Source organism: Otolemur garnettii, unplaced genomic scaffold (assembly GCF_000181295.1).
Source record: "Otolemur garnettii isolate 467f Iridium unplaced genomic scaffold, OtoGar3 scaffold00068, whole genome shotgun sequence".
NCBI classification, from domain to species: Eukaryota; Metazoa; Chordata; class Mammalia; order Primates; family Galagidae; genus Otolemur; species Otolemur garnettii.
Genome location: NW_003852463.1, coordinates 7,541,063 through 7,568,562, shown reverse-complemented (window position 1 = coordinate 7,568,562; position 27,500 = coordinate 7,541,063). Strand labels below are relative to the sequence as shown.

The 27,500-nt window shown below is 35.4% G+C and overlaps 1 protein-coding gene across 1 annotated transcript in view; it reads right to left on the bottom strand.

Moving 5' to 3' along the window:
• Positions 1 to 27,500, bottom strand: part of PPP3R1 (protein phosphatase 3 regulatory subunit B, alpha) — a 70,206-nt gene that overhangs the window by 4,877 nt on the left and 37,829 nt on the right. The window contains exons 3-5 of the mRNA XM_012807429.1: positions 4,531 to 4,707; positions 3,462 to 3,521; positions 2,557 to 2,741 (exon numbers count right to left, since the gene is read on the bottom strand). Of these exons, the coding sequence (XP_012662883.1) occupies positions 2,557 to 2,741; positions 3,462 to 3,521; positions 4,531 to 4,707 (422 nt within the window). The remainder of the gene's footprint in view (positions 1 to 2,556; positions 2,742 to 3,461; positions 3,522 to 4,530; positions 4,708 to 27,500) is intronic.

Here is a 27,500-nt window from a genome sequence, read left to right as displayed (position 1 = left end):
TAATCTGCTCCAGGCTTCTGGTTTGGGTTTGGTTTTGTCTTTATAGTCTGTATTACTAATTTTCAATCCTGGGCTTTGCTTTTGTGGAAAGGGCACCGGAGCCTCTGTGTACATAATGGGGCTTATTGACTGTGAGCTACATTGTGAGGGATATGGTAGGACCATTTTTTGGGAAGATAAGATTCTCTGAAGAGGGCTCTTTCCACCTCTTGCCAAAAAGATAGAAAGTCCAGCTGCCAGGAAGGTCAGGTCCCGAAAGAAGGCTAGAGGCGTCAACATGCAAATATGCTTATTTTCACTTAAATCTTCAACATACACATACCCTGCTTTCTTTCTGGAACCCTACTATTTGAGTATTAAAGCTCATCATTACCTATCACTGCCTCACATTTACCAGCCTACAGACTCTCCCAGGTGTCTCACTAGGGTGGCAGAAGAGATAGCTGACAGGCTGAACACAGTAGGGGATGAAATCTAGTCTTCCAATTCCTTCTTAAAACAGACCTTACCTAACCCTCCTGTTTTTAGCTTCCGCCTTCATCCCCACTTCCAGAGTTACTCATGCCACTAACTTCTGAGCCTTTTATGGATTCTCTGTTACAAACCAGATTGCTTATCGGATTTCTAAGCTGGCAGCTTATAATCATTCAGCTAGGTTAGATAAACATTCAGTTTTCTAAATTACCACATTTAATGCTATCTTCTCTGATGTTCCTTTTGTCCTTGTGAGGGTGTAACCTTTTCTTTTTAATCCATTTCATTTTACTGGAGTTTTAGGAGGAAGCAAAAATAAATACGTGAGTTCGAGCCACCAACACTAATCTTGTCACTATCATTTTTAAGACTTATTTGTATATTCTAAAAATTTTAAAGCATATTCATAGTATGTAATCTTTTAAAATAACTTTTTCCATCTCTTTCACTGCTATAGCTTTAGGAGTCAGAATAAGAAATAAAGCCATATATGGGTTTGATCAGTGAAGTTAGTTTTAAACACAAAATATTTTTCTCCATTCCTAGATTATGCCCATCAAAAATACAAGTTAAAGCAATGTATTGAAAATATTGGAAAATGAACTCAGGCTTAGCTTAGGGCTTCAGTGTAGATAAGGCCAACATTTCTATAAAGAAAAATGTATTTTTACTTCCTTCCACTGATAAGTGATGCACCTGTTGCACTTTACATTTACTAAATGCAAGCAGTCTTCATTCATCTACATTCCTTCCATACCACTCTAGCCAAGAGTTTTCCATTTCTTTTGTTGCCCAAGGCTTGGGGATTTTTCCTTTCTTTCCTTCTTTTGAAAATTGGCTGTTATCTATGATGTACTACTGGCCTGCTGTCATGTCACATTCAACCATATGCTGGTCCACAGGAGTCCTTCAGTGATTCCTGGTAGTGGTGGAGGGGTAGAAGAAGGGACAGCAAACACTTGTAGCAGTACCATGTGGACAGCCTCAGGTCTAAAATCCACTCAACTCTTCCCAAAAGACAGTCTATTCTTTACACATGACCAGAACCCTACCTTTTGAAACAAAATGTAAAGATAGCTTTCCTTTTGGTGAAAGATGATTGAAGGATAGTATGAATTTCTACCAAAATGTAACTATACATCAGTCTTTATCTAACACACAACTATCAAAGTCACTTGTTTTTCCCTCCTATGATTTAATTTAAAAAAAAAAAAATTAAAAGAAAAGGAGGAGGAACACCTTCCCATAGAAGCATCCAATCATGACTTAATGAAAAAAATCTACAACTTTTTCATTTTTGCCTGTGCTCTGGATGCTCCAGTATTCTCTAGTACTTCTAGCTTGCAGTTAAAAAGTTTTGTAATATATCAGAAAACTACTCTTTTTGCTTTATGGGTAGCACTAGAGAAGAGAAGCTCCCATTCAGAAGCAATGAGTGGTAGCAAATCCCTGGGTATCCTGAAGAGAGGCAGTCCAGCTTGGGAAGCCAAGTTGTTGCCCCACTTTCCACCTAGAGTTAGTGTTATAGGGCACGGGCTACTGCCACCTCCACACAGAGCCATGCCCCAGAACACAAGAAGTACCTATCAATATACTTGGAAAAAGAGGGAAAGAAAAATCATGACTCACACCGCCTAGCAGCTAAGTTTAGAATAGACAGGGACTCTTCATTTCTGTTGTCCCCATGAAGCCAATTCTCTGGTATTCCCACCTAAAATCCAGACACATGTATTCCCCACAGAATTATTTTTAAGCATGTTTATTTTTAAATGAACCTTAAGAATATAACCTAGTTGTAATAGGGGTCGTGGTAGTGTTATCAACAGTAAGAAAACGTTACTAGTAACATTCTCGTGGTATTTGATCAGAGGATCCTGAGAATATTAATTCTTGAGAATAATTGTTAATTACTAACAGTCACAACAAAGAACACATTTCAAAGCTTTGAATATGGAACACTTAAGTAAAATCAAATACATAAATTTTTTAGGACAAAATACCTATAAGCAACTCTCTACTAACTGGATTTTAAAACACATTATAAAGCATAACTAATGGAAGAACCAGTTTTTTTATACTTACGGCACAGAATTCTTCAAAGGATATTCTTCCATCTCCATCCTTATCTGCATTTATTATGGTTTTGTCTACAATTTGCTGTAACTGTGTATCTTTCAGATTGTTCCCCACCATCATCTTCAACACTTGGAAGAGTTCCCCATTGGAAATATAGCCATCTTTATCCATGTCATAGATACGAAAAGCAACTAAAACAGGAGGAAGAAAAATCAACAGGAATTATAAAGTCACAATCACAAGTAATACCTTCAATGAGTATATAGAGTCAAGACTGCCCAGGGCAATTACTGTGACCTAGGGTTAAGTTATTTAACTGTGCTAAGCTTCAGTTTCTGCCCAGATAAAACCGAGGATTAATAACAATTCCAACCTTTTAGGGCATTGGTTCTCAACCTTCCTAATGCCTCCTAATGCTGCAACCCTCTAATACAGTTCCTCAAGTTGTAGTGACCTCCAACCATAAAATTATTTTCGTTGCTACTTCATAACTGTCGTTTAGGAATCGTAATGTAAATATCTGACATGCAGGATGTATTTTCACTGTTACAAAGGGGTCGCGACCCGCAGGTTGAGAACCACTGTTTTAGGGTCTTTAGAACATTTCTTCTCACTTCCATCATAAAATCTTTTAGCCATATTATATATGTAGTTTATATGACTGTGTTCAGTAGTAGGAAATTCTGCTTTCCTTCTATCCAACTAAAAGCAACAATGACTATTATTCAAATATACTAGTTGAAAATGTCCTTAAAGAATATTTCACCAGAATGTAAAATTTCTGTTATGTCTAAGAAAAACAGTCTGGAATAAAAGACATCCTTAAAAATATTTACAAAGAATTTTATAATGCAATATGTGATAGTAGTGATATAAAAGGAAAAAGGAAGCCAGTGAAGAAAAATACTTACACCTCAACTTCTGCTCCTTATCGCCTTTGACACTGAACTGAGAGACTCCCTCAATGAATTCTGGGTTAAGAAGAGTTAAAAATGTTGACAAATCGAAAATTTTAACTTTTTACATAGAAAAACAATGTTTACCTTACATACCCACAAAAGGATATTTCCTTGCTGCAAAACAAAATATTACTAGCAGCGTTTTAAAAGTGAAAGTGTCAAATTTAAAAATCTCAACAAATAAGGTTCTATATATTTTTTTCTTATCTGAACTTGGAGTTCTCTAAGGTCAATCAATTGAACAAATATCTGTTAAGTATCAGAAAGTACAATACTCAAAAACATACTCTTTAATCTGATGATTAAAAAATCTGCTAAAAGATGTAACTCATCTTGGAATATGACTATGAAAAGGGACTTTTAAAAATACTATAAATTGTTTTGCAACAAAGATAATTTTGGATTTCTGTATCAAAACTCAGAATCACTTAAACACACTGTTAGAAGTTTTATGACAAATGATTATTTTCTTCATTGCCTCACAAGTACTAAATCATTATCAGTTTTAGATCCTTTCACTTATAATTCAACTAAAATAGTTATCCAACTAAAATAACATCTGTTGACAATTTCCCTAGAAAAATATTTGTTTACTTCAAAGCACAGAATCAAATATAAAATTATATATCACATTAATATTAGCAAAAAGCATATTGTCTTTATAAAATCTAAATTAACTAAAATAATCCTGTTCTATGATAATGCATTCACATCCTAGAGTTTATTTTTTACTGTTAACTTAGTACAGGCTTCATTTTGTACTAAGTATACTACATTATACTATACCATAATGTAGCTTCTCATACTGTATAAACTGCCTTAGAATGAGTTTTCTGATAAGAATAAAAATATTTCATCATACCAGATTTTGAGGTTTCAACATAAGATTACCAAGAATATAAAGACATTTCAGAAAAACTAAAATTTTCAGAAATTTTTATGCTAAGAGCTATACGACTACACATAGATTAACACATAGATTAACGTTTTGTGATTAAAAATAGTAAAACTACTTTCTTACCTTTGAAGTCTACTTCTCCATTCCCATCTGTGTCGAATATATCTATTACTCGCTGTACTAAAGGATTCTGTTGTAACTCAGGCAGAGACATGAACTCTTCCACACTCAAAGAACCAGAATTGTCCAAATCAAGCTTCTTAAATCTTTTTCCTAATCTTTTAATTTCATCTGCATCAACTAGAAGCAAACAAAAAAGTAGCAAGATTTTTAAAAATTATCTTATGATAATTTTAGAAAAAAATCCAATAATTATCCACTAGTTTAATTTCCAATTAAACTAAAACTCTTTCATTTCAATTAAGCTTTGATTAAAAGAGTTATATATACTGTTGACTAATTCTAACAGGGAAAATATATCATAAATATTTTTATTTGTTTACCTTTCTTTTTGTGTGCACCTGCCATTATGTAGCCAATTATACGCTGAGTCCCAAGATAATTCTAAGATGGACAAATGCTAAGCTGATCACAGAGGTCACTCAAGTTATTCCAGGACTGACAATGTTAAGCTGGATCATGGAGGTTCTACAGACATTAACCTCTGTTCTGTACACCAAAGTGCTTTTATTTTCATTTTATGTTTTAAATTTTAATTTACTTTATTCATGGCTCAAAACCAAAGGGTATTCAAAATTCAAAGTTTCACTCCCATCCCAGCCCAAGACACCCAATCCCTTCTCTGGAGGCAATACTGCCAGTTTCTTGAATTCCTCCGGAGATACTCTTTGCAAAACAAAAACAGAAAAGCTAATAAAATTCTTTTTTTTTTTTTTTAAAGAGACAGAGTCTCACTTTATTGCCCTCAATAGAGTGCTGTGGCAACACAGCTCATAGCAACCTCCAACTCCAGGGCTTAAGCAATTCTCTCAAGTAGCTGGGACTATAGGCGCCTGCCACAAAACTTAGCTATTTTTTGTTGCAGTTTGGCTGGGGCCGGGTTTGAACCCACCACCCTCAGCATATGGGGCCGGCACCCTACCCACTGAGCCATAGGCACCATCCAGAAAAGCTTATAAAATTCATTTTTTAACTTTAAAAGAGAAAAAATTAAGAAATGTCTGTATTCATTTTTTAAATACTCTATTAAAAAAAGCATCATCTTTTATCATCTTAATTCTTTTTATCTGAATTCTTTAAAAAACTTCAAATCATTTTCTCCTAAATTACAACATTTTCATTTTTAAAAAAATATCAGACTAATTCATGTAATTTTGATTGTGGCTTAACAAAAATAATTCTTACAAATAAATATATTTTAAAAATTAAATGTAACCACCAACTTTAAAAAAATTAAAGCAAATTTTATACTGCCCATGAATGTTAGTGACAGGAGTACAAAACTGCTGTTTTGGCAGCTTAAATATATGGTATCCTCATTGTAAAAACTAAAAAATTAAGGTATATATTTTTATTTATTTTTTACCGAATCATCATCTGCTCTGATAACATACAAATTTTTAAAATATAAACTTATATTAAAATGTAATGGAACTACAATCAACTGTACCATTAAAGTAAAAACTAAGTGCAAGATGGTGCTGTAATATGAATTAGCACATATGTAACTGAGAGAGGAGAGCGATGTCTGGATAGCATAGAAATTTCATGGGTCCATAGGGATTTCCCCCAGTACATTAATAAGGGGATCAGCAACAAGTTTCTTAAGAAAGTTTTAATAAATGCATATGAAGATCTCAAGAAAAAGTGGTGAAAACAGTAACTGCTTTCCTTTAGAGAAAATAGGAGCAAATGGCTTCAAGAACCTTGAGACTTCCCAACATTATGTGAAAGAGGAAATGGTGAAAACTAAGGGTGCAGATGAAGAAGCTGTAAAGATAATTTCTCTTGTTTTAACCCTCCTTCTAACCCCCTAGAAAACTATTAATAAAGGTGGCCAAACACTGGTTCATTCTCAGTCTCTACCAAAGCAAATAACTTTAAGAACCTCAAAACAGGGAAAACAAGCCCCAATTTCAAGCTCATAAGTAACGGACTAAGGCATTTAATACAAATGCCAGTTAATCTGTACTTGTATTTTTAAGATCATTATTATTTATGTCAGTACAAAGGTACATAATTTGAGTGTTCTCCCTTACCCATATTTTCCCCAGATAAGTGATTTTGCAGCATGTGAAGTTTCTCAGGAACACATACACTGCATTATATCAGAAATGCTTTTAGATTGGTCTAATGAAAAACTCATCTTAAATACTGCTGCAAACAGCAGAATACTCACACAGTCATGTATTGCTTAACATCAAGAATAGACCCTGAGAAAAGTGCTGTTCAGCTATTCCACCACTGTGTGAACATCACGGAGTGTACTTATACATACCTAGATAGTGTGGCCTGCTACATACCTAGGCTAAGTGTTCTCAGTGAGTATTCATTATATATGTTTCAGATTTAAAACTTAATGATTAAAACTCCATCAATATTTAAAGTAAAACTCTACTTATCTAATCAGACATCAATAAACCATTTAGAACAGTTTCTCAACGTTCACAGATTTTGTTAAAAGCTACCCTCTCCATGCTTGCCTTAATTTTACACACATACCAAGGACTAACCATTTTTTTCTAATTTTTAATTTTTAGTTTATACCACAGACCAGAAAAAGCGATGAGGAAAATGAAACACTAAGGTATATTAAAAGTGGACTTTCATTAATGGAAAGACAAAAGAAGAAATATAATACCATAGTATTTATGGAAACTATTTATTAGACTCAATTTATTGAAGCTGAGACATGTAAAATAGTTTAGAAAGTTGTCTATTAAGAAACTGAAATTGAAGAGCACTTGAAAGATTATGCTTCTGTAACTTGGAATAACCCTCTGATCTGGAAGACAGCATTCCAATCTTGATGAATGAATAAAGAATATCAACACTTGGAGAATATAGAGAAATCATCAAATAAATACGTTTGGTTCAATCTCTCCTTCTTTACAGTGTTGATAGTAATCTTTCTAAAAGTAAAATTCAGTCAAATTGCTCGCTCCTGTGCTTTAAATTTTCTATTGATTTCCAATGTAAACAGGATAAAAAGTCTAAAGCTACTGATAGTATAATTTTTTTTTTTTTTTGGTAGAGACAGAGTCTCACTTTATCACCCTTGGTAGAGTGTCATGGCATCACACAGCTCACAGCAACCATCAACTCCTGGGCTTAAGCAATTCTCTTGCCTCAGCCTCCTGAGTAGCTGGGACTACAGGTGCCTGCCACAATGCCTGGCTATTTTTTGGTTGCAGTTTGGCTGGGGCCAGGTTTGAACCCACCACCCCCAGTATATGGGGCCGGCGCCCTACTCACTGAGCCACAGGCACTGCCCACCACTGATAATATTTAGTATCAATACAAATTTCTATCTTATCTCTTCCCCCATTTCCTTTTCTTTAGCTATAATGCTCTTGGTACAATTCCGTTACGGCAGAAATTTTAAACCTCCACATTTCCTTATAATCCTCCTGCTGGAATGTTCTTGCCTAAGTCTCCATTTATAAGACTCCTGTGGATTTTCTCTGATTAAAGAAAGGGATTGTTATAAACAATATATTGTATACTTATATTGTTACCTCACTTTCTGGCAAAAGCCCTAAAAGCAGTATTTAAAGCCTATTCATTTTGCTTTATATAGCTTATGAAGTATCATGAAGCAACTGATAACTCTTTCCATTCAGCACCATTCCAATATACCTTAAAGTGCAGTGTGTAAAGAGACATTGTTCCCCAGCCATCCGTTATTTCCTCCCTCCCTCCTCTCCCTTCCTTTCAGTGAGGATTACAACAATGAGTAAGACACAGACTAACTTGTTATTTACTGTCTAGTTGAGGCTAGCTGGGTAACAAGAAGAATTCATACTTAAATATCTAGAATAGTTATAAGTGGCTAGTTTGAAAAGCACTGGAATGAATGGTTTTTAAAGGCAAGATCTGAGAAAGCTAGCTTTCAAAAACAAATTGTAAAAAAAACTTCTTACAAGTGAATCTTTCTAAAAGCAGAGTATGAATGTCGAATGTCTTAACTCAATAACTAAGAAAATGACATAAAGGCCACATTAACCAGTTTGCTGAGAGTATTTCAAAATGTATGTGAAAACACCACACTGTACCCTGTGATTGCATTAATGTACCAGCTATGATTTAATAAAAAAAACTAAAAAAAAAAAAAAAGTTCTTTAGGTATCAAAGTGACATATTTGGTTGTTACAGTTACCAGAAAAGCAGTTACTGAAGTACTTCCACTTGGATGTGTTGCAGGAAATTAAAGTATAAAACAGAGTTTTAATTCTTGAATTAATACTACTTAGCAATCTTCTACAATCACTGGTCGGCACAAATCTCTAAAATAAATCAAATTTGTCTTGTCAGCACTATTCTAATGTTTGAGTATATTCACAGATAATCTGCACTTAGCACCAGTTAAATACTGAAGAACAAATTCCAACTAAGTATTGGTGCCACCTTTCATTAAAATTTTTTTTTCCTACTGCTTAGGATCATGCTCCCTTAAAACAGATGGACAAGGAAAAGCAAACAAACCTCACCCTCTTGACTCATCCTGTGACTCAGAGATACCCTTTTTCATATGTTTTGCCAATATGAAACTCATGTTATTTTTCCACTTTTTGGAAGGATATCTTTGGAAAAACAACCTTTTTTAATAGCTGAAATTGCCCCCATATTAAATTACATTGGACAAGGTATTATAATAAAGAATCCTAAAATCATATATACTGCTACCTAAAATTTAAGCAAGGCAGTAAACATTTAGTTCTTTTGAATTTAATAAAATATAAAAATAGTTAATAAGGAACTGACAGAATATTTATAAAGAAAATACCAAATTAAATAGTTGAGACCTTACCTAGATCAATGTACTCTGAGTATTCTCAAGGATTAATGTGAAATTTGGATGGTAACTCACTTTAACAAGTGATTTCAAGAATCTTATTAATAATATAGAATGATTAAGAATTGTCTTTTAGAAACTTCAGGTTGCTGCAGTAAATCTTAACATTTGCAACTGACATATTAATATCAGCAATATAATACTAATAGAATGTTACATGTTCATTCACCATCTTTTCATATGAAGAATCATAACTCATTTCCCTTTATTAGGATTATTTATTTCTCTTCATTTAGAAAAAAGGAAAATAAAGAGATTCTAAAATAGTGACAGAGAGACCACGGTCGCTAGCTCTTAAAGCACTGCTATTAAGATAATCACGTGCTGCAATTCAACTCTTAGGACTACAAGTACAAACAACTTGAAGTCTAGATTCTCAGATGACTTTGAAGTTTCTCAGAATGAAAAGAAATACTCAGAATGGTAGAAAACAAACTTTCTGGTTAGTGCCTGTGGCTCAGGGAGTAGGGCGCCGGTCCATATACTGAGGGTGGCAGGTTCAAATCCGGCCCCAGCCAAAACTGCAACCAAAAAAAAAAAACCACTTTCTTCAAATTTTACCCAATTCCCAATAATTACATAGTAGAACACAGCAACAAGACATTTTTTCCTTCAAGAAATTCTTTTAATAGCTAGTTTATAAATTATTTATTACCTACTAATAGACTAATTAATGATTTAACAAAAACAAGATAAAGTAATTCTTTTTAAATTCTCCTGTAGTATGTCCTGAGTCTCTTGCAAATTTGTGACAGCTCTTAATTCTTTCCTTCTCTTTGATGACTTTGAAATTTTTGATTCCGTATTTTGTAACATGTAGCTCAGTTTGAACCAGCGGTTTTCTTATGATCATAATGAATTCAGGCATTTGAGGTAACAATATCACAGAATTATGTCTTCTGGTACCCTGTATTAAGGAGTTTGTGACATAAGTATGTCTTCATAGTAGTGATATTAACTTTGATCACTTGACCAAGGTGGTGTGTGCCAGGTTTCTACACTATAAAACTATCCTTTCACTTGTAGTTAAAAAATATCCTCAGAGAAAACTTTGAAACTACACAAATATTTTACTTCTCCTCAAACTCTAACATAATGTTCGCATCCATCAGTGGGTCTTGTCTGCAATATCAGCATGGAATTGTGGATATTTACTTTATATAAGTTAAAAATATCATTATTACTATGGTTTGTTTTGGGTTTTTTCATTTCTTGAGATAGGTTTCTTGCTCTGCTACCCTGGCTGCTACCCTGGTTGTGATTAAACCTCACTGCAGCTTGGCACTCCAGGGCTCAAGGGATCTTCTGACTCAACCTCTTGGGTAGCTAGAACTACATGCATATATCACCTTGCCCAGATATTATATATATATAGAGAGAGACAGGGTCTTGCTATGTTGCTCAGGCTGGTCTTGAACTCTTAGGATTAAGCAATTCTTCTGCCTGGGCCTCTCAAAATGCTGAGATTAAAGGCATAAGCCACCACACCTGGCCTCTAATACTATCATTATTTAGTCAGTCAAATTATTCCAGTTTTGGTCTTCAGGTACTAGCTATTGTATGTCATTTCAGCAATTTTCTCCCAGTACTTCCTTAATTTGTGTCACTGTAAGATGTTCAAAGCTTATCTTGACTCTACATAATATTTCTAAGATATTCTCCAATCCCTTTTGGATAGTAAGAAGAAATTTAGAACTATACTATGGAATGAGAACTAAAGTAGAACCTCTGTAAGTTGACCACCTAAGGAACTGTAACAAACTAGTCAACATAAGGAACTAGGCCTACTGTACTTATACCTACATGTGGTGCATGTCCTGGCTATGAAAATTAGGTCGACTTGTACAAGTACAAGTGGATGTAGGGAGATAGTCAACTACGAGGTTCCACTGTATTAGGAAATACTACTATAAATTGGGATCTCAGAATTTCTACCTTATAGGTATTTTGAAAAGAGCCATAAGATATTACAGAAAAAAAAAAGATATCACAGAATTGGTTAGGCGCCCATTGCTCAGTGGTTAGGGTGCCAGCCACATACACCAGAGCTGCTGGGTTTGAACTCGGCCAGGGTCTGCTAAAAACAACAATGACAACTACAACCAAAAAATAGCCGGGCATGGTGGCGGGCACCTGTAGTCCCAGCAACTTGGGAGGCTGAGGCAAAAAGAATTGCTTACACGCAGGAGTTTGAGGTTGCTGTGAGCTATGATGCCATAGCACTCTACCAAGGGCGACATACTAAGACTGTCTCAAAAAAAAAAAAAAGATATCACAGAATTATCTATAGAGAAACCTGTATTGAATAACTCTTGTAAAGTCCACCACAAAAATAAAAAGTAATAGTATTATCAAGAAAATTAAGGTTTTCAACACAAAAGCTAATTCAAAAGTTTTAAAGCCATTTGTAAAATTCATCTCCTATAAAGGTAATGGCTGTATTTTCAGGTTATCGCAAATGAGAACTAAAATCCACCAGGGGGCGCGGTAGATAAATCACAAGCAGCTCCAGAAAACCTCAAATTTTATAATGACTTTGTATAAAGACAAGCAGTTTAAATTTATAATCTGCACAGACTATGGTAATTTAACTACCAAATGAACAGATCAAAGATGACACCCTACCAAAATCATGAAAGAACTGAAATAGTGTTATTATGAAATAAATATACTGGCTCAGCACCTATAGCTCAACCGGCTAAGGCGCCAGCCACATACACCTAAGGTGGCGGGTTCGAATCCCCAGCAAGGACCTGCCAAACAACAATGACGGCTGCAACCAAAAAATAGCCGGGCGTTGTGGCGGGCGCCTGTGGTCCCAGCTACTTGGGAGGCGGAAGCAGGAGACTTGCTTGAGCCCAGGAGTTGGCGGTTGCTGTGAGCTGTAATGCCATGGCACTCTACCCAGGGGGACAGCTTGAGGCTCTGTCTCAAAAAAAAAAAAAAAAGAAAAGAAAAGAAAAAAAAGAAATATACTACTTGAACAAAGCCACGTATTTGTGTTCTATCATTTCTCAAAGACAAAAAATCTTCATCCATATAAAAGACCTAGATTTTAGAAATACGTATCATTTTTTTTTTTTTTTCAGACAGTGTCTCACTCTTGGGAAGGTGGAGTGCCATGGTGTCAGTTTAGCTCACAGCAACCTCAAACTCCTAGGTTCAAGTAATTCTCCTGCCTCAGCCTCCCAAGTAGCTAGGACTACAAGCTCCTCCCACAAAACCCAGATAATTTTTCTACTTTTAGTAGAGACGGGGTCTCACTCTTGCTTTGGCTGCTCTAGAACTCCTAAGCTCAAGGGATCTTCCTGCTTCAGCCTTCCAAAGTGCAAGGATTACAGGTATGCATCACCATATCCAGTCCCTATGTGTATGTATACATACATATGTGTGTGTGTATATATATATATTTTTTTCTTTTTTTTTAATTGCCCAGGCTGAAGTGTGGCAATACAACTGCAGCTCTTTGCAGCCTCAAATTCCGGGGCTCAAATGATCCTCCCACGTCAGCTTCCCAAGTAGCTAGGACTACAAACGAGCTCCACTTTAGAATGCAAGAGGTAACGTGTGTTTCTAGATTGTAATTCTTACATAGCATACTTTTAAAATTATCAAGCAATTGTCAAATATGCAGAAGTTAGACTTAACCAACAAAAGTTATCAAATTGTAATAAAAATGCTAAACAAAAATGTAAAACCAACTTTGAGAAATAACTAACATTCAACCCATTAAGTACACAATTCTACAGGTTTTGACAAATATATACACCTGTGAGCATTACTACAATCAAGAAAAAAAGAATATTACATAACCCACAAATGTTCCCTTGGCCCCCACTGCAAACACCCTCCTCTCACCATCCCAGACAACCACTGTTCTGTTTGCTGTAACTAAATTCCATGTGGAATTTCACATATAGAGGATCATATAGTATGTACTCCTGTATCTATTTTCTTTTACTAAGTTTTTGACATTAATCTATGTTGTTGCAGATGTCAATAGTTTGTTCCTTTTTATTGTATAGTAGTATAGTCTACTGTATGACTATACCACAATTTGTTTATGCATTCAACTGCTGACAAACATTCCTGATGTTTCCAGTTTGGGGCTAGTATGAATAAAGCTACTGTAAGTATTAATGTGCAAGTCTTTCTGTAAACAAATGTTTTCCTGGAATTGCTGAGTCCAAGGGCAAGTTTATGTTTAATTTTCAGTAATTGTTGTTTTCCAAAGTAGAATACCACCTTATGCTCCCAAAAGCAATCTATGGGAATTCTAGTAACTCCATATCCTTATCAGCAAGGGGTATTTCAGTTATCTTTATTGGTGATGTGACTATTGAAATCTCTTGTGCTTTTTAGAACTGAATTATCTAAAAGATTTGTGAAATTCTCTCTCTATATATATATTTGTGTGTATATATATACACACACAGAGAGACATACAAGTCCTTTGTTAGGTACTACCTAACATTTTCTCTTGTCTCTAAGCTGCCTTGTCAAACACATCTTTTAAAAAGCAAAAACGTTTACTTTTGATGAAATCTAAGTTTTTCTGTTTATGATTCCTCTTTTGTGTGTAGTAAAACTCACTGTCCATCCCAGGTCATGCAGATTTTCTCCCATGTTTTCTTTTAGAAGTTCCACAGTTTTAGCTGTTATGTTAAATCTATTACCCAAGTTTTTTTTTTTTTCTTTCTTTGGTACACAGTGTAAGTAGGAAGAGAAGTAAATTTTTGTTTTGAAAGTAAGAAAAAGGCTCCCCTTACAATGGTGCCTTTATCAAAAACCAATCAAATTTTATACCTATATACAGATATAGAAATCTGGACCCACTAGTCTGTTCCTTAGATTTGTCTTTCCTATACCAGTACTACCCTCCCTTGTTTTATGGTAAATCTTCAAATCATGGACCATTATCCTTTTACTTTGTTCTTTTTTAAAAACTCTTCTGACTTTTGTAAGCCCTGTGCATTTTCCATATGGAATTCATGATCAGTTTGGTAATTTTTAGAAAACTTTTGATGAGAATTTGATTGGGACTGTCTTGAAGCTATTGATCAATCCAAGTAAAATGAGTATCTTAATAACAAATCTTCCAAACTTCAAATGTCTCCATTTATTCAGCTCTTTTTTAAGTTGTTCTCAGTAATATTTGGTTATTTAATGCATAGATTTTATACTTATTTGGTTACGTTTATACCTCAGTATTTTAGGTTTTTGTCCTGTTAAGAATGACTAGTGTTCATCAATTTCACTTTTCAATTGTTCTTTGCTATTACAAGGAAATTACATTGATTTTTGTACATTGTCCTTATATCTTACAATCTTGCTGAATTCACTTATTAGTTCTAGTGATTTAGGATTTGCTATATACAACAGAACCTCCATAACTGACAAACTCCCTACACTGACTACCTGCTTAAGTTGACCTAATTCTCACAGACCAAACATGCACCCCATGCATGTCTCAGTGCAACGGCCTAGTTCCTTAGGTTGACCACCTCCATATGTTGAGCAGTTTGTAATGGTCCCTTGGGTGGTCAACTTACAGAGGTTCTACTGTATATGTGTATATGTACATATATTTAATACAACATATTATATATCTCATCAGAGAATGCATGAGACAATTTTCATCTTGCATTTCCAATCTCAGTAGTTTTCTTGACTTACTGTAGTGAGTGGGACTCAATGTAGATAAGGTGTGGCCAGAGTGAAAAATCTTGCTTTTTTCCTAGTCTTAGGTGGAAACTACTCAGTCTTTCACAATTGGATATGATATAAGCTGTAGGTTTTTGAGCTTGTGCCTATTTATCAGGTTGAGAAAGATTTCTTCTGTTTCCAATTTGATATTTATCATGAATGAGTATCAAATTTTGGCAAAAACTTTGCTATATGGAGATTTTTTTTCTCTCTTATCAACATAATCAATTACATTATGTTAAATCATACTATATGCTAAAATTAAATTCCTGGTTTTAAAAAACCCTTGGTCTTGTATTATCCTTTTTTTTTGGCCAGGGCTGGGTTTGAACCCATCATCTCTGGTATATAGGGCTGGCGCCCTACTCCTTTGAGCCACAGGCGCCGCCCTCTTGTATTATCTTTTTACACACTGCTGAATTTGACATGAAAATGTTTAATGCACATATGTTTATGTAGATTTTGATCTATATGGAATACTGGTTTTCTTATGTTTTGGGTATTGCCATTAAGGTAATAGTAACTTCTATTTTCTAGAAGAATCTAGATAAGATTGGATTTTTTTTTCCATTAAATGCTTGATAGAATTTACCATTAAAGTCACTTGGCCCTGGAGTTTTCTTTGTGAAAAGAAAGTAATAAAAGAAAGAATAATTCAATTTCATTAACAGATACAAGACTATATCTAAGTTTTTACCCACTGCTGCACTGATTATTTCACCTCCTATTTTATTTAATACATCTCCTGAATCAGACAAGTCCACTGGAAACAAGGTCAAAAAGAAAAATAACGTCTTCTGAAATTTCTTTCAGACAGATGCTACCACTCTGTTTATTTACTCCCCAAGTCATTCTTTTTCTGCACATTTTTCCATATTTTGCTCTAACAGTCTAAGCAAGATTGAATAATTTATATTTCTGCTAGATGGGTGCTAAGATTTCTAACCAGCTGAGGTAACTTATTTTTACATAGTGGCTAAAAAATTACTCAAAAGTCCTAGATAATCAAAGTACTTTATGTCATAAACCTTGTTACAAAAACTATGAACTTATTAGTGCTGCCATGATACTAAAATTTGACAGTGTGGATAAAGAAAACTGAACTAGCACTTTACTTTGCTGTCTGTCTAAAAATGTGAAATGCTTAAAATACAGTAGAGATATATATTTAAAGATACATTTTTAGGGATTTTTTTTTTAAGAAAAAAAGGACTATGATAGCAAAACAAGGTAGCAACCCAAAGTATTTAAGCTTATGCATCATACTTAAGAAATCCTTTGTCTCTTTCTTCATTACTTAACTCTAAAGATTTATGGAAAGTAGGCAGAATATAAATAATTTTCAGTGGCTGGGTGAAATAAATAGAATTCTGGATCATTAAATTACCAAGTAAATGATAAATGAAGGCTGAAAGATTATTTCAGAAGCATTATGATACATTTATGAAGATACTAATTTGGCTCGGCGCCTGTAGCTCAACCGGCTAAAGCGCCAGCCACGTACACCTAAGGTGGCGGGTTCGAATCCCCAGCCCGGACCCGCCAAACAACAATGATGGCTGCAACCAAAAAAAAAAAAAAAAAAAGATACTAATTTAAAGCAAAAAAAGGTACAAATCAATTTCACAGTTAATGACTTTTTTATAATAAATAGCATCTTAGGAATGTTTTAATAACATTTTTACCTATTCACATTCAAACTGAATTTTTATTGATATTAACAAAGTTTCCTCTAAAGATTTCTGAGATAATGAAAAAGGTTTAGTTAGCATGTAGAATACAACATTAAAAATTGAAATGAATTAAGCTAGTCCATATAAGAAAGCAAATGCTGTTGTGGAGGAAATAAAATTAACTTTGGATTATCTTTTCTCTGATAATGCTATTTTCAAAACAACAAAAAAACACTCTCAATCTAAGAATTTGAATTTGTAAACCTCCTTGAGATAATCTGATTAAGAACAAACATTAATAGCTAAGTAAAGTCAGTATGTCTAAATAATCAAGTCACCTGTAAATATTCAAACTATTACAGAAACAGAACTGCTAGTACGTGACTGTACTCAAAACCAGAGCAGGGTTCTAAGGGACAGAAATGTCTTCAAGGTTTCTACAGATAGTCCATTATTCAAAAGGAAACATTTTTTCAGAGTCTGCCAAGCTCTTCTTGGGTCACCCTTTAACAAAAGAAAGTTAAGAAATCTTTTTAGATTAAAAGCACTTAACCTTTCATCAACACTGTCTACAAAACAGGCTTATATTTACTAATTTTATCAAAACCATTCAGAATTATACTGACTTTATAAACAAAAATTAGTTGAACTTGATCATCCATTCATACCTTCGATTCGCACCTCAGTCTAGTCCTCTGCTTTAACTCTCTAAAGCAATTCTTGCACATAGTCACTTTTCCCAGTTACCATGCCAAGTTACAACTAAGGGCTCGACTTTGTGCAAACTGCCCCAACTAGTATATGTTTTCTCATCCAGACAAGTTAACTAACAAAGTCACAATGGCCTAGAATATCTTAATTCAATAAAAATCCAACAATAAACTTTGAATGACAAAAAAAAATCAGAGAATGAATTATATCTTAGGCAAATCCAGTTTTGCCTATAATCATTCATGTGGACAAATACAAATTATTGTTGTAAGAGTTACTACAAGCAGCTGTATATATAGTAAGATGAATAAAAATATGACTCAGAAGTGTGGCTACCTAAAATCAAATCATGGCTTTGTTACTTCACCTGCTATGTGACTTTAGGCCAGTTATTTAAGGTCTGTTTCTATCTTCTCATCTGCAAAACGAGGAAAGTAACAGAGCCTCTCCCATGAGGCTAATGTGAGGACTAAAAAGGTTAATACTGTATATGTAAACTGCTTAGAATAGTACCCGGGACACAGTTAAGTTAAGGTGACCAGATTTTAACATTGGTAAAGCGGGACACCATTGACCAGGGGTGGGGGAGGGTCTTAATTAAAAATTTGGTCTATATGGAGCAACAAAAATTTTCATAGAACGCAAAAACAGTATTGTGTTGTATATATTTTTAATTTCAACGTAAGTACAATTTATGAATATAATACATTAAAAAAAAGTTATGTATAGGGCAGCACCTGTGGCTCAAAGGAATAGGGCTCCAGCCCCATATGCTGAAGGTGGCAGGTTCAAACCCAGCCCTGAACAACTGTAAAGTATTATTTTATTCTTTGGCATATTTCTCATTTGAGTGAATTTTTTTTAGTAGATTGCTGTCGTTGTTTAAAAGGTCATGAAATTTTTCATAAGAATTTGTTAAATTATATTTCACACATAAAATGGCTTTCAAAGTCTCAACACTTAATTGTGATTTTTCTGATGTCCACATTTTATTTACCGTAGAAAAAATGTGTTCAGTTGCAGCATTAGTTCCTGGTAAGGATAGCACATATCCCACAACTTTTAGCGCATTATTATATGGAACATGGTTTGTTTCAAAATGATAAAATATTTCTAACCATTTGTTCTCTATTATGATTTTTGCTGATGCCCAAGAGTTAACCTTTTCCTTATCAATATATTTTTTTAATAATGATACCTTGTAAGTTGTGTCACTCTCAAGGCCGGCGCTAGACTTTTTGCCGCCACTATAAAAATATAAATAATGAGTACTGTCTGCTAAACTCATGAAATAAATAAATAAATTACTTACCTAAATTATCTGAATAGATGATTTGTTGACATCACTTAACAGCTAGTAAAAGCTCAGAGATGGGCAATATAGACAATTATTAATAGTTAGAGAGGCCCATGGCTCATGCTTGTAATCCTTTCACTCTGGGAGGCTGAGGCAGGTGGATTGCTTGAGCTCAGGAGTTTGAGACCAAACTGAACAAGAGTGAGTCCCTGGTCTCTACTAAAAATAGAAAAACTAGCTGAGCACCTGTAGTTCCAACTACTCTGGAGGGCGAGGCAAGAGGATCGCTTGAATCCAGGAGTTTGAGGTTGCTGCGAGCAACTGCTGCACTAGCATGCAGCATGATGTGTATTGTCTGAGAGACAGTTACAAAATGTTTTCGTGCTTGCCAATGCCAAAAAATGCCATTGTTCATTAAGTCCAAACAATGGTGGTTGAATTCTAACAATTGATCAACAATGCAAACTTTGATAAGCAGTTCTCAATAATCAGTTCTCAACAATTATTTGTTATTATTAAAGTTTAACATTTTAAAATTCACAAAAATAATATAAAACTCATATCCTGGTGAAATAGCCACATGGCAGTGTTGGGACCAGAATTGCCGCTAAGAGACCACCACATACATGTAAAGACAAAAAGTGCTTTATTTTGCAAGCATATGCCTGGACCACTCTTCCCTTCAGCATGGCTGGAGGACGGGCGACAAAGCGAGCTAAGGTTTTTAAAGCCCATAGAGAAATTTCATCGTGTGTTTTGTCCGTCAGGCTGCTATTGGCTGAGCTATTTATGGTTAGGGACCCTCTAGGGAAGGGGGGGCTACTTGTTTGTTCCAGACAGTTTGGCTCCTTCTGAGCTAATTGTCCTTGCCTAGAAGTGAGGAGGGAGCCAGTCTCCTTCTGATACTGATTCCACCTGGGCGACCTTGTCCAGGAGGGGAGTAGGGAGTTTACATTAGCCTTTTCATTCCCAAATGAAGTTACATTAACCTTTTCAGCAGCTGAAAACCATACACATTCCCTTCCCGTTGTCCCGCCATTCCCTAGCTTGTCGTGCATTCTTTCCAAAAATTGGGACTTTTTAAAAACACCATGGGAGGTGGGACAAATTGTTAAAAATTGGTACTGTCCTGCCAAAAGTGGGACGCCTGGTCACCTTAAGTGCTAGTCAAGTATGTGTTGTTACTTATGAAAACAAATGGGGTGACTAGTTACTGGGTTTTCCTAAAGGCACAGCCTTTAGAATTATCCAACTACTTTTTTTTTTGGAGACAGAGTCTCACTCTGTGGCCCTGGTAGAGTGCTGTGGCATCATCATAACTCGCATCAACCTCAAACTCCTGGATTCAAGCGATCCTCTTGCCTCGCCCTCCAGAGTAGTTGGAACTACAGGTGCTCAGCTAGTTTTTCTATTTTTAGTAGAGACCAGGGACTCACTCTTGTTCAGTTTGGTCTCAAACTCCTGAGCTCAAGCAATCCACCTGCCTCAGCCTCCCAGAGTGCAAGGATTACAAGCATGAGCCACTGGCCTCTCCAACTATTAATAATTGTCTATATTGCCCATTTATGAGCTTTTACTAGCTGATTCAACAAATATTTACTCAGCATCTACTTCATGCTAGGCATTGTGCTAATATATCCGCTGTCAATATCCCAATTCTTTTATTGGTGAAAATTAGCTTCAATAGTCATTTATCCTTGAAGCTTGCTGTTTGCCTGCCATACTTAATTGTACTGTGTTTCCCTGAAAATAAGACACTGTCTTATGTTTATTTTTTCTCAAGATTACACACTAGGGCTTATTTTCAGGGAATGTCTTCTTCTCTGCGCAGAAATGCATGGCATGGCTATGCAAATGCTATGCAGATACACTGCATAGCCACGCCCATCACTAGGTCTTATTATCAGGGTAGGGCTTATATTTAACAAATGCATAGAAATCCTGCTAGGGCTTATTTTTTGGGTAGGTCTTAATTTGGGGGGAAACACAGTAATTAGATAATTCTCCTTAATTTTATTCTTAGTTTATTTCCTTCTCCATTTTTCCTCTTATTTAAAAAAAAATATTGAAAGAAAAGCATAAATCCCATATACCCAGCATCTGGTTTCAACCAGTTAATATGAGAACTATTTTCTCAACACCTCCACTTATTAGAGCAAATCCTAGATGCATGATTTCCTTGTAACTATTTAGTATTTACTATCTCTTATCCTTTAAAAAAAAAATCACAGTATATTATTATACCTAAAAATGAGTAATTCCTTGATATCAAATAATCAATGTTCAAATTTTCCCAAAGACATACATAATTTTACAGAATTTTTTAATCCATCAGATTTGGCAATCAGGCAATCTGGAAATAAAAATGAAGATGATCTTAGTAACAGTTTCAGTGGAATAACAGCAGATGAAACCCAGATTGCAGTATGCCAAGATTAGCAGAAATAAGGAAATAAAGATAATTGTGCAAGCTCTTCTTTTGAGAAGCTCAAATAGAAAAACTGAAAGGTATGTACGGAATCAAAATCAAAGAGAAACTGGTTATGTTTGTAAACTGGAGAAACGTTAATGCTGTAATAAGGAAAAAAGAAACAAATAACATCTTAGAGATGAGATGGGACAAGATCAAAAACACAGAACAAAAGCTAACTCTGAACAAGGGAGGTGTAATCCAACCACTTACTCTAAAGGACAAGAATTAAGACTGATTATCAAAGTAAGCAGTTTCTGTGACAGCTGGGGGCGAGGCAAGAATGAGGCTCAGTTTTCCCCCAGCATTAGGAGGCAAAATTATTTATTAAAAGGAGAAAATGCCGGTTTGGGCAGAACATTGATGATTTGAAGAAAATTTGAAGAGACTAGCAAGAGAACCGGACAGGTCAAAGAATTAATCAGCATTCAAATCCTACATAACTTTCAAGTAATTTCAAATGTCAGTTCTTCCATGAAGGTATTCTTAATTTCTTTAGCCAACTGCAATTTTCTCCCCTTGAAACCTTTGTTTCTGCTTCTTGTAATAGTGTTTTGCACCGTAATAATTTCCGTATTTCTCCTTTTCCCAGCAGCGAAACTGTAAACACTGTGGGTACTTACTTATCTGTGTGTCAGGACTGGAGACAGTACCTTACAGCATCTTATTACCTTTCTCACAAAAAGCACAACTTAAATACTGAGAGAAGTAACTACTTGAAATGCTGAAAGGACACTGCAGCTGGGCCAGTTATAGAAGGCCTCACAGAGAGCACTGACTTGAGCGGTGCCTGGAAAGGACGAGAAGGCAGGGCAGGAATTAATCTGAACAGGGAAGTATAAATAGTGAAGTGCCTCAAGGATTGGTTTTAACAATCTTGTAAACCAGTGTAGCTGTTCACAGACAACACTAAGCTCTTTCAATAGTAAAGAGGCTTTGTAGACAAGCAAAAAAACATTACCTATGTGTGGGTGGACAAAAAAAGTGCCAGTTTTAATGTGGAAAAGTTCATTTTGGGGAAATTCACCCAAATCATGTGTAAAATATGATAAAAAATATATCATATTCTAGTCAACCAAGTACGAAACAGCAGAGGAGGAAAGACTATAAAATAGATAGCAGAATTCATAGGATCAACAGTTAATCAAAGTATGGATTAAAGAAGGCTTATTAAGTTCTGAGGATAAAACTGAGAGGGGCAGCTTTAACAGTACATGAAATCTATTTCCAATCCTTGCCACATAAAGAACCTCAGTTTTTGTCATCCCAAATGTGCAGAAGGAAACCCCATCTGCCTTTTGCCCTGGTACATTTTTCCCCTACAACCAAGTAAATGGCCCTCAATACCAGATTTAAAAACAGGAGGTAAGGATCTGGGAACTATAGCTCCCTTAGAAGAAATAAGCAGTTCCTTGAATGAGAAATGAAAACTAACTTTCTACTACCTCATCTCTATCAGAGTCGAGTTAGCAACAACCAATACCCACTCTAACGCAGCCTGAAGGCTAGCTGATTACAGACTTCCACATCTCTTTCTCGCCACCAGCAAGTGGAGAAATAATGATATCACATGCTCACACTGAACAGTGAGTGGCAGAGCACAATGTGGAATGGAACCTTTTCAATCCTAGAGAAATTATAAAACTGACGTATTAGCCTTGCCAGAGGTAGTATCTAACAGCCATAGCACTAGTCTGTAACTTTTCTCTATCTTGACCTTAAGTTAGCTGTGTAATAGTGACAAAAATAAGAGTTCCCAAATCCAGAAGGTCACCATAGTTTATAATAGGGTTCAGCAAGTTTTTTCTGTAAAAGGTCAGGTAATAAATATTTTAGGCTTTGTTGTCCACATGGTCTCTGCTGCAACTATTCAACTCTGCCACAGAAACACAAAATCAGCCAGAGACATATGTACACAAATAGGCACAGTTATATTCCAATAAAACTTTATTAATAAAAAAATGCTAACAGTCAGTAGTCTACCAACAGAGTCATGATCAAGTCTAGTGTTGGTCAATTCTAACAATATTCTAGAAGTATTATTTTATCTTTATGTTTAAAATAGAAACATATAATCCTAATTACTTAGGAAATTAATCTTTTAAAAAAGTTTGAGAAGAAACAGTAAAATAAAATATAAATTAGTAATAGTGGTTGGGATGGAAAGACTGAATAACTGGTCAGTTATCACCATTTTTTAAAAGTTTTAAAAATTGTGTTACAAAACAAAAGACAAAATGAATTAATAAATAAGTAACATGGGTTTGGGCTAACTCTCTGAAGAAAAGAAAGGGTACTATCTATGATAGAATAGAGAGTAATAAACTCATAAGTGAGCAAAGGTTGTGAGGGGAATGAAAAAATTAGGCAAGGGTACTGGGAAAAGAAGACTCCTGCAACAGAATGAGCGATGGAGAAAGTGGTTTTAGAATATAAAATGGAAATGACACCTCACCCCAAGTAAAGAGGTCTCTAAGCAAGGCAGACACAGCCTCACCAAACAGGGGCTGAAATGCCTATTTCCACTAGCAAGAAAGGTTCAGAATGGTTTGAGGGTTCTGGAACCTCAAGATAACTTAATCCAGTAGTTCTCAACCTTCCTAATGCCACAGCCCTTTAATATAGGTCCTGTTGGTCACAATCCACAGATTGAAAACTTCTGCCTTAATCTATCATCAGTCTCCACTTTTATTCTTAGGCTCTCCCTCTTTCCCAATCATTGGCCTTTCACACAAGAGATCTTCTGATTTTTTTCAAGGAATTCACATAAGCTTCTTGGTGATCTTACTGGTCCTAAATCAAGAATTTCTAAACTTGTCATTTTTCTTTAGGTTTTCTAGCACAATCAGAAGTAAACGGCCCATCCACGCTCCTTATTCTCATCATACTCCTCTTTCTCCCCAGAAAATCTTTCACAATATCTAGTTGCTCTACCAAAGTTTTCCCTCCAATATGCACTTTTATTTTATGCACCACAGGATAAACATGTAAAAAGTTAAATATATAAAACAATGTATAAAAGTTAACTGTTTATTAACGTGTGCCACAGACTACCAATTACTTTTTAATGATAATGGGATCATCTCTACCTCCAAATCCAACCAGGTCAGATAACCAAACCAGAGCATCTATACCATTCATGAAATTACTATACTATTTAGGGTTCTATTATAGGTAACAAACTCAAACTCTATGTAGCTAGTTGAAGCAGTTAACACATTGCTTTTCAATGTGAGAAACTGTCAAAAGGCTAAAAAAAAAAAATGGTCTGGAAGTCATATTATAGAAATGGGCCATCAAAAAAAACATTAAAAAATGTTGAGCATCCCAAATCTGAAAATATAAAATCCAAAATCTGAAACTTCTTGAGTGCTGACATGACCATCAAAGGAAGATATTCAGTCAGCATATACAAATGCAAATATAGGCATATCGTAGAAATATTGCAAGTTTAGTTCCTATCACAATAAAGCAAATCACACAAATGCTGTTTATATTAAATTGTAATCTATTAAGTGTACAATAGCATTATGTCTAAAAAACAATGTATATACTTTCATTTTAAAATGACTTATTGCTAAACAATGCTAATGATCGTCTGAACGTTCAGTGAGTTGTAACCTTTTTACCAGTGGAGGGTCCTACTTTGATGCTGAATGCAGGATAGCTGTCAGAAATAAGACTATACTCCAACAATTAACTCTTCCTTTCAAGAAAGATTCCTCTGCAACCTGCAATACCATATTTTACCCACAATAGAACAATTTTTAAAATTGGAGTCAATCCTCTCAAACCCTGCCATTGCTTTATCAAATAAGTTTATGTATTATTTAAAATCCTTCGTTGCTCATCCAAAAGAAGCAACTCCTCATGCATTCCGATTTTATGAGATTGCAGCAATTCAGTTACATCTTCAGGACCCACTTCTATTCTGGTTCTTTTATTATTTTCACCATTATTTGCAGTTACTTCCGCCATGAAGCTCTTGAACTTCTCGAAGTCATCCACATGACTTGGGATCGACTTCGTTCAAACTTCTTTAATGTTGATATTTTGACCTCCTTAATCACATATGTTCGTAAAGGCATCTGGAATGGTGAATCCTTTCCAGAAGACTTTTTTAATTTACTTCGCCCATATCCACTGGAAGAAATCGCTATCTATGGCAGTGAAAGCCTTACAAAATTTACTTCTTAAAAAAGATTTAAAAGTTGAAATTATTCATTAATGCATAGGTTGCAGAATGGATGGTATGTTAGCAGGCATGACAACATCCCTCTCTTTGTACATCTCCATCAGAGCCCTTGGGTGAGGAGGAACATAATCAATGAGCAATAATATTCTGAAAGAACTTTTTTTCTGAGTAGGATATAGGGACAGCAGGATGAAAATATTCAGTAAACCTTGCTGTAAACAAATGTGCTATCATCCAGGCTTTGTTGTTCCATTTACAGAGCACAGGCACAGTAGCTTTAGCCTAATTCTTAAGGGCCCTAGAATTTTCAGAATGGTACGTGAGCACTGGCTTCAACTTGAAATGACCAGCTGCATCAATCAGCCCCTAACAAGAGAGTCCATACATCCTCTGAAGCAAGGCACTGACTCCTCTCTAGTTATGAAAGCCTTAAATCTTCCTCCAATGTAAGGCTGTTTAGTCTGCAGTGAAAATTAGCGCAGCCACCTTAATCAAGGATCGTAGCTGTATCTTCTGGATAACTTGCTACAGCTTCTACATCAGTACTTGCCGCTTTTCCTGCACTTTTATGTTATAAAGACAGCTTCTTCCCTCAAACCTTATGAATCAACCTCTGTCAACTCTGAACTTTTCTTCTGCAGCTTCCTTTCTTTCTTAGGCTTTATAGTTGAAGAGAGTTAGGGCCTTGCTCTGGGTTAGGTTTTAGATTAAGAGAATGTTGTGGTTGTCTCATCTATCCAGACCACTAAAACTTTCCCCATATCAACAGGGAGGCTGTTTTACTTCTCATTCACGTGTTCACTGGAATAACATTTTTAATGTCCTTCAAGAACTTTTCCTTTGCATTCATATCTTGGCTAAATGTTTAGTGCAAGAGGTCTAGCTTTCAACCTATCTTGGCTTTCCATACGCCTTCCTCATTTAATCATTTCCAACTTTTGACTCAAAGTGAGAGATGTACAATTCTTCCTTTCACTTGAACACTTACAGGCCTTTGTAGGGTTACTAACTGGCCTAGTTTCAACACTGTTGTGCCTCCGGAACCAAGGAGGCCTGAGGAGAGGGAGAAAGGCAGGGAACCAGTAGTCACTGGAGCATTTAGAATACAATCAACATCTACTGACCCCATTTTATATGGGTGCTGCTCACGGTACCCCCAAGCAATTATTTGTTCACTTACTTACTTATTTATTTATTTTCGAGATGGAGTCTTACTCTTGTCTCCTAGGTCATCATAGCTCACTGAAGTCTTAAATTCCTGAGCTCAGGCAATCCTTCTGCCGTAGTCTCCCAAGTAACTGAGACTATAGACACATCACCATGTTCAGCTAATTTTTCTACATATTTTATAGCAAGACCCATCCACCAAAAAATAAATAAATAAATAAATAATTGCCGAGCATGGTGGCATCTGCCTATAGTTCCAGCTACTAGGGAGGCTGAGGCAGGAAGATAAGTTTGAGCCTAGTTGTTCAATCCTGCAGTGACCTATACAATATACCACAACACTCCAGTTTAGATGAGAATGGTTCTCCATCGCTAAAAGGGGAAAAAAATATATATACATATACACACACACACACATTTACATATAATATCAAAGAACACTAATCACAGATTATCATACAAATCTAACAGAAGAAAGTCTGAAATACTGTGAGAATTACCAAAATGTGCCAGAGTCAGTAAGTGAGCACATGCAGTGAGCAGTGCTCTAAAAATCGTACTGAAGGACTTGCCAAAAATCCTTAACTTGGAAACATAGTATCTGCAAAGTGCAATACATCCAAGCACAATAACATGAAGTGTGCCTGTGTGTCCCACCATTTGAAAGCTACATAGTGAATTTGGAAGCTTCATGCTCTAGAACACTGCACACACATACAAAAAAAAAAAAGAAAAAAACCCAATTCACAACCAGAAGCCTATCAGCAGAAACAGTAAAAATAGGAGAAGAACAAACTCCAACTCACTTCTACCTTCCAAATTTCACATGAGTATATCTA